The 17,997-nt window shown below is 43.1% G+C and overlaps 1 protein-coding gene and 1 long non-coding RNA gene across 2 annotated transcripts; one reads left to right on the forward strand and one right to left on the reverse strand.

Moving 5' to 3' along the window:
- Nucleotides 1–964: 964 nt before the first annotated feature.
- Nucleotides 965–12,228, reverse strand: LOC144136674 (gamma-butyrobetaine dioxygenase-like). Its single transcript, XM_077669197.1, has 10 exons — nucleotides 12,092–12,228; nucleotides 7,529–7,603; nucleotides 6,894–7,048; nucleotides 6,293–6,480; nucleotides 5,507–5,727; nucleotides 4,778–4,942; nucleotides 3,955–4,145; nucleotides 3,387–3,523; nucleotides 2,326–2,457; nucleotides 965–1,236 (listed from the first exon to the last, which is right to left on the reverse strand). The coding sequence occupies exons 1-10, from the start codon at nucleotides 12,096–12,098 to the stop codon at nucleotides 1,146–1,148; spliced, it is 1,362 nt and encodes a 453-aa protein (XP_077525323.1). The 5' UTR covers nucleotides 12,099–12,228; the 3' UTR covers nucleotides 965–1,145.
- Nucleotides 12,229–13,783: 1,555 nt separating this feature from the next.
- On the forward strand, nucleotides 13,784–17,356 carry LOC144136673 (uncharacterized). Its single transcript, XR_013315656.1, has 2 exons — nucleotides 13,784–14,391; nucleotides 17,282–17,356. It is a non-coding gene; the product is annotated as an uncharacterized LOC144136673 (long non-coding RNA).
- The last annotated feature ends 641 nt before the right edge of the window (nucleotides 17,357–17,997 follow it).

A 17,997-nucleotide genomic window follows, 5' to 3' on the forward strand; every position in this document is an offset into this window, starting at 1 on the left:
GAAATGCAATATCCAGCTGGAAAAATTTCAGCTGGAAAAGTTTCTAGCAGGAAGTCGTTATTTTCCAGCTGGAAAAATTGCAATTAAAAGTTCCAGCTGGAAAATGCCATTTCCAGCTAATATTTTTCCAGATGGATAAGTTCCAGCTGGAATTTCTTGTTTTCCAGCTGGAAAATGCAATTTACAGCTGGAAAAGTGCATTTGCAACTGTAAATGGAACTTCCATTTTCATCTGGGGCATTAATACAGACCTTCTCGCTGGAAGAGATAGAGTGTAACATTTACGCTTCTTGCAGAATGAAGTTCGCATGAATTTATGGCACCACTTGTTCCTTTGTAGCATGCAGCAATGCTATTATAATATGCGGGACAAGCATTGTTGACATTTCAGGCTGCAAAACATGTAGAAACGATGAAAGCAGATGATGTAGAGGGGAGTGCTCATCTGCGTCCTGCTTCAAAAATGGAACGACGATTGTTGCTGTTGGCCTTCTGCTTTTGAATCTGCATAGAAAACCGTGTCAGGCCCTCTGTCACCTGGGGCTTCAAATAAACTACGTGCAACAGACTACATCCTGAAGCAGCAACAACAGATGATTCCACAGTTCCAAACATTCCGCTGGATATATGCACAAGCCAACACATGCGCGCATATCAAGGTACCACTGAAAATCGATTGCACTTCTATCAGCTCAAGTCATCGCTTTACAAGGTCAGTAATACTGTTAATTTGAGGCATGACGTGAAGGGTTCATGTAAATAATGAAATAATTTTGTTTTACTTGCTCTGAAGTATGGCTATAAAGCAGCATTGAGTTCAGCCAAGGACTTACCAATAAGTAATTAGATTTTCAAATAAAAAGAACAGAAAATTGAAGTCAATGTTCAACAGCGAAGAGCTTCGTAAATACCAACAGCTGAGAGGATTGGGCTTTGTTGGATTCTTTTCGAAAGTCGCTGCAGGCTCGGTAGATGCAGAATTTATTCTTCCAGGACTTCTCTGTTTTATGTGCAAACATATGAAAGCCCAGATACGTATCGAAGTTAACATGTGGGCAGAGTGCTATGTACAAAAGCTGAGAACCTTTTCTTCGGGATACTGAAACGAGTGAATGCAAAAGTGCACACGTCAGAGAATTGCAGCTTCATGAGTTTGCAGGGGGGTCGTCATCTCTCCGCATCTTCTCGTAGAGAGAGGCTATTTCATCCATGTCCATGTAGCAGCCTCTCAGGATCCTGTAATAAATATTCATAAGTTGTGAGTGAAGATGATGCATTGTGGAGATGACACGCAAATAATGTTCTAAGCTCTGCAAGATGCGTTCACTTTCGCGCAAAATGTTTTTTTTTTTTTAAATCCTGGCAAAGAATGGCATAACGATCCTCGCTGAGGATTCAGAATGTTTTCGTGCACAAAATTCATTTGTGATCCGCCAGCACCTGGGTTACCATCTCCTTGATTACTTTGAAAGATCGACTAGTCACACGCTAAGGTTATAATATTTAAATGCGTTTGGGAACCTGGCGAAGCTGTAGGTAAATGTTATGAAAATAATGTCAAAAAAAGGTGACAAAATATTTTTTGTGTCTACGTTTTCAGCAACTTCTGCTATAGCGCGTAAGAAGTACAAAGTGAACACTAATTCATTTTCTTAGTAGAAACCACAGCACTATTCATTACCCCATTATTCACCCCCCTCCCAATAAAAAAAGCATTTTAGGCATCATGTTGGCTGAGTCAGTAGTTTTGTAATATTCGCCACGCTTTTTTATAACGTGTCGGCCCAGCATGGTGATGAACAAAACCCGCTGGAACTACGCACTACGCATCGAACACAAGCACTGCTTTAAGGGAACAACTGTGCTTTAATATAAACTGAATTTGCAAGTTTCATTTAAAGCCTGAACCAATGGCCACTTTAAAGGAAATTTCGCTGGTTCTGAGAATAAACATATTGTTGTTAAGTACAGTATTCAATCCTGTATTTCTCACCTGCGAAACATAGATCCCAATTAAGCAAGTTTACCAAAAAAACATAGGCAGCAAAGAAATCTATACACTTCGAGTAACTGCTGCATTAGCCTGATTAGAGTCATTCCTAGTCATAAATTCAATTTGGTGTCGATTAAAATTGCTTCAAGCAAAGTAGGCATATGCAATTTGAACATGACAAAGCCTAAGACATTAGATTCATTCGGCTTATTACTGTTAGAAAACAAGCTGTGCCTTCGTTAGACACTTCGGGTGACTTTGCTATTCAGTCCGGCACAAATATTCCAGCAATAGCGCCCCGTTCAGAGCTTGTTCTAATGCATAAAACGTACACGTCCTTGTGGTCCGGACCGAGCTCCTTCATGCCGTGCAGTATGCGCCGGTTGTTGAACGCCACCAGGTCACCCGGCGCCAGATGAAACGCGTACTGGGACGATTCTTCCTCCATGCGCTTGGTGAATGTGCTGCGGACGACAGAGTGCACTGAACATTAATAACACGAAAAGTTCCGCCTGTCAGCTAATAATAATTAATAATTGGTCTTTTGGGGAAAGGCAATGGCGCAGTATCTGTCTCATATATCGTTGGACACCTGAACTGCGCCATAAGGGAAGGAATAAAGGAGGGAGTGAAAGAAGAAAGGAATAGGTGCCGTAGTGGAGGGCTCCGGAATAATTTCGACCACCTGGGGATCTTTAACATGCACTGACATCGCACAGCACACGGGCGCCTTAGCATTTTTCCTCCATAAAAACGCAGCCACCACGGTCGGGTTCGAACCCGGGAACTCCGGATCAGTAGCCGAGCGCCGTAACCACTGAGCCACCGCGGCGGGTTAGCTCAGAAAACTGGAATTTGTAACTTTGCAGAGATCTGAACCACCACTGCTGCAATAGACCAGTGGTGGGAAAACATTCTGCATATGATTTTTGCTGAATACTTGCAAGGCTCGGACAATGTTGATCTAATTTTCGTGCAGAATCTGCGATTTCTTGGTGTGAAAGTTGTTATTTGCTTTAAAGAAGATCAAGGAACGAGCAACCTGTGGTTGTAAGGCTGGTTCGGTGTCTAACCGTAAATATGTGTACGAGTAGGTTAGTACATTTTTAATACCCAGAGCACAGAAGTACCTCTCCTCTCCTATTTTGCTGATATAGTGCACTGATAATGGTTTCATCATAGCCTTCAACAGATTTAGGTAAAACACAGTGAGAAAATATATCGATGAAAATATGTAGAAAGCAGATGTTTGTCCAGTGTAGAGGTCAGCAATGAAGCGTTTAACGATTTATGGTGTATGCAAACTAAGAGCATTCCACAACAATTCTCGTGGTTGTGGTAGCACAGGTGGAAAAGGGCACCCTACAGAAGTGGTAGATAAACGCCCCCTTACCTATATGCCTCGTAAAACTTGGTAGCCTCGGTTGACGAAAGCAGTGGCGGCCGCATGGAAAACGTGCTGTAGTGAATCTTCTTTATCTTCCCATAGCTGTTCGTCCTGATGATGGGAAATGTGTCTCGGAGCCACACCTGCAAGAAGAATAAAAGAAAAGCAACGGTGGCTTCAGCAATTAACTTTTCGTTATCGTTGTTAAATCAGTGCACTGATTATCAGTAAAAGCACTGCTATTTATGTTTCGAAACAGCTCACACCATTATTTCGTAGCAGAGTGCTGCAATTAAAGTAGGAACATCTATGCTATGCCCAGAAATTCCAACGATACTTTTTTTAATCTCAAATGCTCTGAACACAAGTCTTAAGAAAAAAAATCATGAAATGGCGACAGTAAAATTTCAGAAATTTTAATTGGACCCTATCTACTTTTGAACACTTTTCTTCTTTGGAAACCTTAGTATCAGGTAAATGAGTTCCGTAACTAGTGTGTTCATGTAGGTGCCCACTCGGCCTATAGCGTTTACGATCAAAGGAGTCAAATCATTGCCACGAGATGGGCACTTACGCCACGTCGTGAGTCGTAATACGAGAAGGTGACCGGCGTAGACACCAGCAGTCTGAAGTACTCCGGGTGGTTGTACTTCATCCACTGCGCGATGTAAAAACCATCCACGAAGAAGGTCTTTCCTTTGCTGGGAGTCCCGCTCAGAGTCTGCTTCGGCACGTCCGAAGAAATGCATAGCAACAGCTTGACACCTGGGCGTGACAGCGACATGCCATTTCATCTCTCTCGTGATTCTTTTGCACACGTCACACACCTTCTCTCAAATAGTAGCACAAGCAATGCTCTAAAGTTGTGCTTAAGTCGTAAAAAGGTGGAGTTTGTATTTAAAATCTTATTGCAAAATGCTTCAGTTTCACTTATCGTTACAATTTGATGCTACAAGCTAAGGACATGAAAGGGAGCTGAGCTGTCCGGTTGATTTTATGTGCATTTCTTGTGACAACAAAAGCTACTTAACTTATTCGAAAGAAAAGTATTGGAACTTTAATAGTTCTATGATTGGGTTGGTGTTTTGACGTTGTGGTTAATTCTACAACACAAAACCAAATTAATGTTGGTACAGCTTTAGACATAAAAACCTATATAGAAAAATAGAATTGATGGTTCGTTCAAGGCACTCTTACTTTTATGAAAAAGCACATCTGCTATACACGATGTAGCGATTCACACTAGGCTGTATTTGTGTTCTTGTCTTTCTAATCGTCACTTTGTTGCGCTATGCAGTGGATCACCGGAACGTTACTGCAGTGGATCACCATTAATATGTCTCTACAGTTAAGAGTTTTCTACGTCCCTTGCTCCACAGGGCTTAGGAGGTGCCTACCTGGTGCACTCTCCCTATCAGGGAGTTCGGTGTGCTGATGGAAACGGGAACCCCTGTGCGCCTCCGGCTGGCAAGTGGCGTCGAACACTCGACCCATGCCGGTCTCCCGGATGTAGCCCATGCGCGCAGCGACTTTCTCTAGCTCATCTTCGTGCGGTGGAACTCCTGTGTCCGGGAACAAGCCAGAAAAGCAAAATATGCAGTGTGTTTTAAGAATGCATGGTGACAAGGAACGCTACAGAAAGCTTTGCACAATGTGCATTTTCTTCAGGAAGACAGGGAAAGATAAAACCGAGCACACAAACAAAATGCACCACCAAGAGGTTTATGGCTATCAGTTTCCGCTTCTTTTTTTTAATAAATGAAACAACTACTTATGAGAAGTTAAATGAGTGCATATTTTCGAGCTGAGCAGTTTAAACAATTGGGAAAGGACCAAATAGAAGCGACGACAGGATAGAGTTATGTTGCAGCAGCAGCTGCACAGTCTGTACTGCAAAACCGAAAAAGGGAAATGGAAAGATGACACAGGCACACAATATTAACGACAAATAAAAGGCAACTGAGATGTCAGCGAAGAACGTGCCCCGTAGTTGTTTCTTCCTCAGCACCTCAACCAACGAGACCAGACCAAAGCTATGTCTTGCAAAAAAATATTCAATACGAGAGTCAGATTTACAATACAGCAGCCATGTGAAAAAAGAGAGGTCAGTTAAGGGCTACTCGTACCGTGTAGTACGGAGATACCGTATTTGACGAGGTTCTTGACCATCTGCTTGAGGCCCGAGCGTTCCTCCATGAAGGTCTTGTAGTCCAGCTCAGGAGGGTTTTCCTCAAACTCGTCGCGGTTCCATAGAATAGTAGACGATTTCGTGTTGGTATAAAACATGTCGGACACCTCGGCCGGGTCGCCCTCCTTGGTTTCGAACAGCTTGCCGAACTGGTACAGCCTGGTTCACAGCGAAGAGAAAACGGAAGAAGATGGGGCGTCAGTAAAGTGTAGTATTCGGAAGTATTAGTCATGCACTCACAGTCTGTTGACTCTGTGCACTCTTTATGTCCCAACCGCCCACATGTCCATCATTATAACAAATGGCTCAGTTTTATAAAGGGGCGGGAAATTTACATTGTTTATCAAAATTAAAAGATCCACTGCGTGGGGGACACGAACTGTTGATGACGTGGAACCTGAAGCTCACAAGCCATTATAGTCATTCCGCATTTGTAAACTGCATCAATATCCGGACCTTTGGAGCACTAAGGTGCAGTTTAGAGCATATGTCAACTTTTGAGAAACATACTTTTCCTGATTTGTTTCAGCCCCGTTTTTTTCATTAAGTTGATGAAACATCTTAGCAGCTTTTGATGGACAGCACAATCCGCCCTTTCCTTAGACGACAATCCCTCCTCGGGGGAGCGGCCAGATTCTATTTATACGCCACTAATGCTCGTCGCATATAACTTAACTTTTCTTGTTTAGCAACCTCGACATCAAATGGCGGTATCGCGCCTCACCAGTCGCACGAGTAGCTGCTCGAGTGGGGCGGTGCCGACGTGGACTGGGGCCAGCAGACCTCCAGCGTTTCACCGCCCTCAACGGCCCAAGACAGGGGTTGGATGTTCGGGTCTATTTTGACGCTGTTGAGCAGCTTCTGGCGTGTCGCAGGGTGGACGCAGGCCGAGCATGTGCAGCTGTCACGCAGCTGTAATAAAAGAAGTGAACAACATGTGGAAATTAAAAGGGTTGGATGCGTTACGTACGGATAGCGATGAACACATCAAAGCGATACAAAAATTAAATATGACTTGAAACAAGCAGTGACACCAGTTACTTGATTATTTTTGTGAGACTCTAATCTGTTATTGTTCACAGAAGGAAAAAAATACAGGCAGCACTTTCTCCACGTGCGAAATGGGGTAATTTGACTCTTCCTCTGGGTAATGGCGCATCCTGTAGCCCTTTGCTTCAGCTCACATCCTCATAAAATCCATTTCTAAGCCCAAGACATGTATATGATTCGTTCATTCTTACCATTTTTCCACGCCTTTTAACACTGCCTCCTCCCGCCCACCCCCCTTTCCAGTAGCCCCCCATTGAAGTAGCAAAGCCACTCACCCAGACGCTGTTGAAATGGCACTTAGTGTCGTCCGAGAAGGTGACGCACAGTGTGCTCTCGTTCACCTTGCGCACGTCACGGATGACCGGCTTGGGCACATTCTCTTCATCGTCCATCTCGGCCAGGTCCGACGTAATCGCCCGCACGCTGGCGCCTGCGTCATAGGGTGAGCAGGGCACGCGTTATTGTGCCTGATATCAAACTAATCGAACCTTAAGGCGGGTGGCAACAGTCCCTCTGATCCTGCTGACCTTATGCCGAAACTCAACACAGATCTCTTATTTTTTTAGACATTTTTTTTTCTGGTTGCTACCACAAAATAGGGTCCTAAAAAACCGCACACCGAAAGAGACCTGCCAAGCCACCAGAAAGTTTCGGCCTGTTCGTTGAATAAACAACTCCTCCGAGAGATGTGAATTAGATCCAACCGGATCTATACCTGGGTAGCCACCCTTCATCTCTCTTTTTATCTCGATGAAATGCGTAAAAGTACGATGCACCTTGTTTTCCTGCCAGCTGTCTATCCACTCTCACTTTATGTTGAATAATTCATAGCGGTGGCTGCTGGCTCGAATTTATTTCGCTCTGGTCTCCCTTCTATCTCACGGAGGATGCCCGTGAGCCCAGATCTCACCTCCGCTGCGTGCAACGCCATTCCTAAGGACACCGCGGCTGTGCGCCAGGCCGGAGAACAGGAGTCTTCGACACACTGCGTGGAGAAATAGACAAGGCTTACAATGCGCGTACGAATTTACAGACAGGATAAAAATAGATAAAGTTCGGCGCAGGCTGCACGCTGTGGGTTTCTTCGAAAATAAAAGAGCAAATCGAGCTGCCCGGTGACAGAATCATTCAGACCAGATTTTAGTAAACTCTGAACTTGTACAACTTACTCTTTACTTGCTTTCTGATAAAGCATGAAACTTGAGCGAATATTGGCGATGACTAAACCCAATGGGCACTAAAGCTCCTTTGGACGTCCTGTGGATGTTTAGGACATCCATGGGACGTCCAAGAGAGTTCCAGTGCCCACTGGGAAGCTGATCTTGCGGCTTGTGCAGTAGAGACAAAAAGAGGTACCATAGAACAATTCGCGTGGTATCTCACGTAGTACGCCAACCTCGTTTTGTCAAATTAAAATATTCTATCTGGAACATTGAACACGGGCATAAGTGTTCATTTATTTTAAACAAAAGATTCTTGAGAGCACTATGAAATTTTTGTGGGATATTGCAATCTTTCGGCGATGTCGATACTAGTAATATGCTGGCAACCGGCTGCAACACGCAATTTCCCGTCAATGCCAGAGCTAGGGATGTGCTGTCAACCATCTGCAAACCTATTACGGTTATAAAACAGTTTTCAGCGTACGCACGTGAATATTAAAGCCGTCTTCCACTTTTAGCGCACAATTGGATAGTCTGTCATAGCTGCAGCTGCTGAGGTGCTTCATCTGACCTTGAGATCGAAGTCGAAGTTAAACACACACGCACCCACACGCACCAACCATTGTGTATTGGTACTCTTGTTTCTGCTTGCGGAGCACTCTTTTAAGAAGTGTTTCAATTTCTGCCTATTTCGATTTAGCGATTCTTACGAGCACTTTTCTGCGACGCGTGTAGAGGACAATGCTTTTATTTCGACAACATTCACAGGTTTTGCTTATAATCTGTGTAATCATCTTCCTAACACGAAGTGACCCGTAAAGCTTTTAATACACGCCTATTTCGTCTGTTTTTTTTTTATGTCGAACTGACCTGTTCGATTATCTCTGACTTAATGGCGACATTATTTCCGCTTTCTTATAGCGCCTGCAAAGACGGTTTGACATTCCTCCGGTAAGGCAGTCCGCACCAAATACTGCTCTCCTAAATGGTTTAGCACCGGCACTTCGGCGCATGTATATTCATTATGTAGGTCACAGCAACGGTCGGCGACTTTCGGCGCCAAGCGTGCCTTGAGAGCATTGAACTCGTCTGCGGTGAGCGCTCGACCATTTGGATAACGGCGGAGCCTAGCTATTCTCCCTGTCGTGCTCTCTTCAGTGCAGAAAGAGATAAAGCAAACGATAACTCGCGAGACCAGTTTAGCGCGTTGTTGTTGTTGGCAGACGGAGCTTACACGCCCTAAATGTTCAGGTCGGTGACCCACCCTATTCTTGGTGACATACCCCACATGGTGCGCGTGTCCAGAGAGGTGTCCTTGTGAAGGACGTCCGCCATGGTTTCCGTTATCGACACTCTTCACCGTTACTAAAACTTATCGGCACAAAAGCGTTGCCTTTTCCTTCTACACGCCGTATTAAATATCGGCCGTGAAATTTGTTGTTGAGAAAGGCCAGAAAACAACAGCCTGAGGCAAGCAACACACACACCAGACAAGAAAAACGTGTATGTCGTAAAAGAAAAAGCATGCAACGTCCACTCCAGGAAGTGGTATCTCTGATATATTAAGCAGTGATAAGAAGGGTGATGAAAGGCTGCTCGAACGTTAAGGCGCGCACAAAGGCGCACAATGCCCAACATTCCAAGCACATCCTGCATAAATCGTATTCCATGGAACAAGTACTAATTAATGAATCCAGTGGCCTTTATCCACCATGACGAGATTTTTAGTTGAAGCGCACTTCTTCGGCTGAATAATATTTGTGTGCTGCTGAAAAACGACCCCTATTGAACTTCGTTTACATTAATAATAATAATAATAATAATAATAATAATAATAATAATAATAATAATAATAATAACAACAGCAATAATAATAATAATAATAATAATAATAATAATAATAATAATAATAATAATAATAATAATAATAATAATAATAATAATAATAATAATATTAATAATAATAATAATAATGGTTTTGGGGGAAAGGAAATGGCGAAGTATCTGTCTCATATATCGTTGGACACCTGAACCGCGCCGTAAGGGAAGGGATAAACGAGGGAGTGAAAGAAAGGGGTGCCGTAGTGGAGGACTCCGGAATAATTTCGACCACCTGGGGATCTTTAACGTGCACTTATATCGCACAGCACACGGGCGCCTTAGCGTTTTTCCTCCATAAAAACGCAGCAGCCGCAGTCGGGTTCGAACGCGGGAACCCCGGATCAGCAGCCGAGCGCCTTAACCACTGAGCCACCGCGGGGGGGCACGTTTACATTCGCAGTGTCGATTTTACTTCGTCATTTAACTTTTGGCATCACCAATACTAGCAGAGACTGAAACAATTAGTCGATAAGTTGGCTAGTTTTCTTCACATGTGCGCAGCCTTCCCAAATCATAAATTAATGTAGGATTAAAAGAAACGTAAATTGATGTCTTTTCACAGAAGACTTACAATTAGTATCAGAATAATTCAGAGCCTAACCCTTCCTCCAAATTAAAGCAGTCTAAGGCATGTAGCTACATTCGCCACATCAGGGATATTGGCATGCATTTGGCGGAACAGATTAACCTTATTTTCTTAGTATTCTCAAAGAAATGTGGAGCTACGTTGTCAGATGGTGGGTTTTATAAATTAAGTTTTTAACTTGAAGAGTTTTAACAGAATTTGGAAGAGGAGATAATGATGCGCAGTTAGGCAGATATAGGTTGGGTTTTGTAATCCTGAATTTTCGATCTTTAATCAGCGCGTAGACGAAAGGTGACCTTGACAGTTTAACCATACAGTAGTGCCAACACTTGATCGTGCCTGTCGCTTGACACCTGCTCGTGAGGGCAAGGGAAGGAGTGACAATGCTTTAGACATTTAGTTAGTCGCAACACGTTACAATCTCACTACGAGCGCATATAAGCACCTAATATTCTCCTCACTGACAACTACAACGGCCGCTGCGTTCTATCGGCAAGAATTTTTGCTTTATGACGGCGACAGCTAACAGCATGGACCTTTTGAAAAAGTTGAAAGGCTGTATAGAACGCAAATTCATTTTCGGAAGAAGTAAACCCGATTTTTGGATTTAATTTCGATAGATATTTGCGGGTATAAGGCGGGTATAAGGGTAATTACTGTATTTTTTTTTCGCGCTGTAATTGTTTCTTCCATAGTCACGATTCGTTCCTTTAGAACAATGTCTAATTTCACAGAAAGTTGACTTGCTAGTCGGAACCTTGCTCGAACGATTTTTGTCTGTTGCAAGTGACGTCTTGCAACATGCGGCTCCCAGGGCCGCTTTTAGCTAACTGAGCCCGATATCAGCTTTCGTGAATTTTTTTATTCAATAATGCTGTGAAGAACACGAGTGAAAAGCTCTCTTTTCTCACTCCAAGTTTGCTGCACTGCTGACTACAGCCGCCGCTATCACGTCAGCGAGCCAAGCCGATAAGGCCCGAGGGGGTGTCCTCAATGGACGTCTATCTCTCTCTCAAATCCTTCCTCTCCGTCGGCGACGCGCCTCTTGTGTAAACAAAGTGATTAAAGAAGACGCATGCCGCTGGTCCCTTCCCCATGTGCGCCAGTAAGCTCAAATAAGGAATGACTTGAACTTTCCGCTCTTGCCTTCTGGATTTTATTTGCGTAGAGTTCACTTTTTTTTCTAAGCCTGCAAGGAAATCGTTGTTAGTGAGAGTGCTGTGAAGCCATGTTCATTTAGGAGGACTACTATAGCGCAATCATTGCGTCTACGCTGTAAAAATGAAAAATAAAGGAGCAATATTTTTTCGGGAACATTCTGGCTCACGTCTCTAATTTTAGTTTGCCTTTTTATGCGTCGACATTCGCTAATTTCTCACATGCAGAAGTAAGAATAAGAAACATGCCTTCGGTCTACGCAAGAAAGTTTCCTGAAAATTTGCTATAGATCGGTGACCAAGACGTTCATTTCTCTAATGAAATCTCCAGTTCATGCGGCAGTCAGAAGAGGTCTTCGAAAAATGACGGTTAAATCACAAGTTAGCGCCAGTTTCGTCCATAACACAGAGATAAAAAAAGTTAGGTCGTTTTCCCAACGATCCAAAGTTTTATACGCTGATGAGTCACTTTTTCATGATCAATACCTTCGTAAGCGATGTGTTCAAATGAAACGACAGAGCTTGCTTGAAAAGACAGACAGAGCTTGAAAATACAGAGCTTGACGGTATTATCACGGTGAAGAGTCTCAGTTATTACTCGTGCAGTATAATATATTTTTAAAAAAAACACCTTCTTTATAAAACGAAATAGTTTCTATCTTTTTGAAGCGAAAATCCGTACGTACCTTGCATGTTGAATGGTCCTTGGGTCACCGGTGAAGGCGTCTCATGAGCTCGGCGTGTTTATCATCTGTGGCCAGCCGTGCCGCCGCCTGCTTTGAAACTCGGATGTCCTTGGGCGCTCCCGTGACGTCGAAATCAGTTCCAGCCTTCGCCGCCAGGCGCTAAGTGCCACGACTGCACAAGGTCCGGACGTGTGGAAGAGTACGGTGCCTTGACGCACGGACGCAGGGCGGAGACGGCCGCCATTCGAAGCTCGGGTCACGTGCGGGCGCTGCGCGATGGATCCTCCATCACACCGGAGCGGCGTAATAGCATATTGCACAAAGCATCTTAAGGCGTTTAAAGCAGCTTCGCGTTTCGCAACAGTTGACTTAATATTGTCATCTGCGCGCACAAAATGCAAGCCTCTGTAAAGGATCACCAGCGGATATATTCTTGTCAAAACTGTCAGCATAAAAAATTGAACATATCGTAAGTCTACCAGTCCGCGTTTTGGTCACAGAAAAAAATAATAAAGGCGGAACATATGTAGCAATAAAAGACAACCGCAAGGGTTGAATTATGCGCCCAGTGCTACAAACCACCTCTTTTCTAATATATCTCATTTTGTGAATGCGAAATTTTACCCACAATAACGGTGAGACTCATGCAACGAGAACATCAAAGTACTGCAAATGGTAAAAAAAAAATATTGATTCATCATGGGCAGCCAATATGCTGCCAGTTACAAAGAAAACGTACTTGGTAACTGCCAAGTATTGCATGTCCTGAAAAGAAAATTAGCGAAACTAAAACGCTAAGGCACCCGTGTGCTGCGCGATGTCAGTGCACGTTAAAGATCCCTAGGTGGTCGAAATTATTCCGGAGCCCTCCACTACGGCACTTCTCTCTTCCTTTCTTCTTTCACTCCCTCCTTTATTCATTCCCTTACGGCGCGGTTCTGGTGTTCAACGATATACGAGACAGGTACTGCGCCATATCCTTCCCCCAAAAACCAATTATTATTATTATTATTATTATTATTATTATTATTATTATTATTATTATTATTATTATTATTATTATTATTAACTAAAACGGGTATAAACCCAATGAGAAATTGTATAAGCCGCTTCGCCATTGTGATGGTGAAGTTCAACGTTAACTAGGTCGGACGTGTCTGAAAATTTGTCTTTCTCGGCAGCACTGCAGATTTTAAAATTTGCGTAGCATTTCTTTATAGTTGAAAAAATGTGAAGAAACTGCGATGATTGACAGGGCACTCAGGAATTTAATTGGGAATATTATTGAGTTAGTGTTTTATTGAAGCGTTTGCCTTCCACTATGCACTGACTGCTCTATAACTTGTAATATCTTGACTACACAGACTATTATCCATAACTTGTAAGACCCTGACTAAACAGACTATTATCTGTCCAGCTTTTGGCTCCTAGCGGTACCTGAATATTCGTATGCCGCCCTGTTCGCAACAACAGCCATGATTTCAGTATTAATTTTTAATACCCGTTTGTATGCGTAAGGAGCAGCGTATGCTAAACGTCAGTTTCCAATATTGAGCGAAAGTAAATGTAAAAAGCGGTATACTTCTGCTCCAAGAAGCTCGCCTACAACTACTCTCAGCTCCTAGCGAGAAAAAAAAAAATCAAGCGCTCCACTTAAGAACCGTGCTCTGCCGCAATACGGTGACTCCGGAAGCAAAGTGAGGAGGAACAAGCGGACGCTACGGTTCGCTCTCTCCGATTTGGTGAGGGTGTAAAGGGGGCTAAACGAGTGGCCGCGCAAGGCGGCTACGCGACTCCGATCACGTCGGGGCCCCAGCAACTGCGCACCGTATTTTTGTTTTGCCAGTTACGAGAGCGGAAGGCCGCGCGCGCGCGCGTTTTGAGAAATTTAGCAGGGAGTCCGGATACGCTTCTGCAGCTCATCGCCAAAATTATGCCCTACCTTGAACTAAGCGCTAGTATCCAGGTTCAGCGTTTCGAGTAGTCGTGATATTTATTGCCTTGTGGTTGAAAACACTGATTAGATTCGATGGAGGAGAAATTAGCGTACTCGAGTTCTGGAAAGTTTTCGAAGCAAGCGAAGCTGTGCTAAGCAAGCGAATATATCGAAGTCGACATATCAGTAGCATTAAAAAATAAAGCGCAAGAAATCCGGCCTTGAGTTGCATGTAGTTGTATGTAGAGCTTGCAGATGCGGCGGATGCCGCTGGCAGTTTTAAAATTTCACAGCCAAGGTCAGGTCTTCACTTCAGCAGACTGAACAAGAGACCAAGAAAATTAGCAGTACACCATTTGGTCAAGTAAGTACTTTCAGTTGACTTGTGATACAAATTTTGCAGATACGTGGTTTGCGTCATTGTCTGTGGGCAACTATAGCGTCATAAAGTGTATCTTGCATTAACTATCAATCTTCAATAGTGTAGCATTATTTCAATGAAAAAAAAACATCAATTATAAACCTGCTACCAGTTGCTTGACTTCGGAGAAAAGTAATGTTGTAGCATTAATTCAGTGAAAAAAAAAAACATCAATTATAAGCCTGCTACCAGCTGCTTGACTTCGGAGAAACGTAATGTTTGCGCGATTTTTCTCCGTAAACATGTTACGGGGCGCCATCTGATGTCAAACCTAATTCTTTATTTTTTTTCCGGTTTATTAGAAGAGCTAGTGAATGGGCAGACAATATGAAATAGCTTGTAATCATGCAATTGCAACCAAATTTTGCCAAGTGTTCAATTTCCGCCAATTTGTTCACAATACCAAAAATTTCATAAAATCGAAAAACGCAGCTTCGTTTCATCACTACGAAACATAAATTGTTTCTGTGACCAGAAAGTTTATTCTTTTTCCTTGAATAAGGATTCTCAGCAGTCACGCTACGTACAGCCCCCATCAAAAGTATATAGCATAAGTATATATTGGTGTGATCTCGTAGCACTTCTTCAATGGGAGCGGTGTCTTCAGATTGTCGCCCTTGTCCAGAATTCCTAAAGCTCCGGTGGGTGTACTGACATCGCTGAAATCTGGCGGCTCTCCATCCAGCCCTTGAAGCTTCCCCACGAAATGAATTCGAATTTCCGTTCTAACATCCAAAACATCCTAAATTCGCTTAAATTTAATCTGGAATTGCGTTTTCAATTCAATTCAATGTTTATTTTCCAGAAAGTGCCTGGAGGGTCTCCCTGGCTAAAAGCTGCTCATGCAGCTTGACTAAGGCCAAGAAGACCGATACATAGCAGTATCATAACATCATATTTTGATTAAAACAGACATGTTACCTCTAATTTTCAACAGTAAATACAAATTTTGTACAATATTCGGAGCACTGAAGTTATAGCAGGTAAATAACATAAGTCAGACATAAAAAAAAAACACATTTCAAGAAACGTGGCAAAAACGTTGTACAATTGATTTGCATGAAGTGAAGCACAAGAACAGAAAGAGGAAAAAAAAACGTGATAATGTGTAACAAAACAAAGTATTGCTATTTGCTGTTTTTCAGCGATCACTTGGTTGCGAAACTATTTTTCAGCGCTATTTACTTACTGTACCTTTACCTTGATTATGTGTCTGGGAATCTTTGGAAAGTAATCCTTTAACGCTGAAATTTTGCTTCGGTAACTCGAGTTCACAAATACAGTAATCAAGAGTAAGTTTCTTTTTTCTTTCGAACATGACTTTCATTTCGCCTTCCTTCCTTTTTTTTTTTGCGGGCGGTTTTCATCGTACTATCGAAGGTTTTTCTTCTACATTACCTATCAATCCTACTTACACGTTGTTTTATCGACTGCATTCTTTGTGGCTTGTTTTAGCCGCGTCATGCTGTGTAATACGTTGTAAGAATAGAGTAGAGGACTCCGCTGCCAACCGTTAACCTCTCCTGATATGCATATATGCCCAGGGTTGGACACAAGGTCTACATTTGAGCAGTAATACCGAGGTTTCGAGCTTCTGGGTTGACGTAAATGCCCCCACTGCACGACATAAAAGTAAAGCCTCTGTTCTGGGCACCTTAGACCAACCCTACAAACTCGTAAAGAAATGAGAATATCTCAATGGTTTGATATCAGGAAACCAAAGCTTGTTTGTAAATTTGTGTTTCGGCTGTTTTGCGCATTCTTGACAGCTTACTTCAACCGCGCCTCGGAAAGCGTCCAGTGAAGGCTAGCACCCGGTATAATCAAATATATATCGCTGGCGCGTTGGCTGATTAAATTACGCGGGAAGAAAGAGCTCAGTGTAAGCTCGAATAAAAAGCTCTGTAAGCATTATTCACTAGTGCCCCTCATGTTTACTTGTAACAATGCTCGCAAAACTAAATTCAAGTGGGCTCGCTTCGATCTTGCGGCGTATTTTACTCGTACCTCGTTTAGTTAATTTGGTTTATTTACTGACTTATTTAAAAAGTTATTATTTATTTATTTGCATCAATTACAAATACAGGATGCTGGAGGCCCTTGAGACGGTTTGAGGAGGCCGCAGGCCTACTACACTGATCTCTTCGCAAACAAAAGCATTCAAACATAACAAAAAGCACCTGGAAGCAGTGTTGAGCCGAGGTGCTTAACAGCTGCTATGTGACAGTATGTATGGCAACCAACAAGCTAGCGTAACCTATTAATCTTTAAAGAATTAACATTTGAAAGCCATCATACTCGAACTCTATGCGGAAAAAAAGCTATGATCTGTAAATTTCCTCTTGCTCTGTCTGGAGGGAATTTAGCGTGGAAAACCAAATACTAAAATATATATGAAAAGCAAAGTTTGGAAAAATATCTCGGCGAGTACTGAGTGCGCCGGCAGTTGGCGTTGTGCAGCAGATAAACGATATTTCCTTAATCACGGAGCTGAGTTGTACAAATGCTGCCTTTGTACAGCCACATTTTAGGCACAGAAGAGTGCGAAATTCGGCTAGAGCGCAGAAAGACGCCCGTTCTGATTTCTCAGCACATTTCAGGCACCTCAATTGCACCATGTCTTCAGCTAACTTAGTTTTCAAATGCCGACGTTAAACAGCTCGCACCTCTAATTGTATACAGTGCCCGGCAGCGGGCGTTACCTAATCATATCTTCCACTGTTCTCTTTTTCCCTTTGTTTGCCCTTCATCAAATTATATTTTTCTAAGTTATGTCTTCGAAAAATAGCTTTTATTCATGATTAACTCAACGTGATGCCACTTCTGCATGCAGTCACCGTACACAAGTTCAGCACTGCCAAGAAGGACCCTACAAGTCAGAATACTCAAATAAAGTTTCTAAAATTTACTGCCAATGGTCTGTGTAATTTCGCCTTTCGTTCTTTTTTTCAATTCTGCTTTACTTTTACAACGTCATAAGTTTCCCCATTGTATGCCTGCAGGCTTTTCATCTGTCGCACTGTACACATGATTCTGTACATGCCTTTTTTACCTTACTAGCCAGCTGGTTTGTAATTGCATTAAACCGTGAACTGCCTAAACGATGCAGGATGGTGACCGTATGGAGTGGTTGGATTGAGTTAGCGGCCTTTTTTTTATAAATCGATCGCGGGCACATCGTGTCTAGCGCGGATCCGCATTGAGGTCATCTTTAAACGCGGCGGAGACCCACTTACGTTTCGAATGGAGGTCAGGAAGCGACGACTGCTTCGTTCAGTCCCGCCCTTGCTGCACCGGTCAGTGATTTTGGCAAAGTCGTTGGCGGTCGAACGAGAGCACGTGTGACCGCCGATTCATCTTTTCCCTACACTACCCGCACAGCCGTGTCAGGGCGCACGTCGGCAGGGACTGAATTTGTTGCAATCGGAAGTTCGCTCCGCGCTGTACTGCAAAGTTGTGCACTTTGCGCAGCTCATGGCTCGATAAAGTTTAAAGAGAACTGTGACAATCACAGTTAACTGGTGCTCATTTTCTGTGGGATCCCTTTAG

The sequence above is a fragment of the Amblyomma americanum genome, chromosome 6, assembly GCF_052857255.1.
Source record: "Amblyomma americanum isolate KBUSLIRL-KWMA chromosome 6, ASM5285725v1, whole genome shotgun sequence".
In the NCBI taxonomy this organism is placed as follows: Eukaryota; Metazoa; Arthropoda; class Arachnida; order Ixodida; family Ixodidae; genus Amblyomma; species Amblyomma americanum.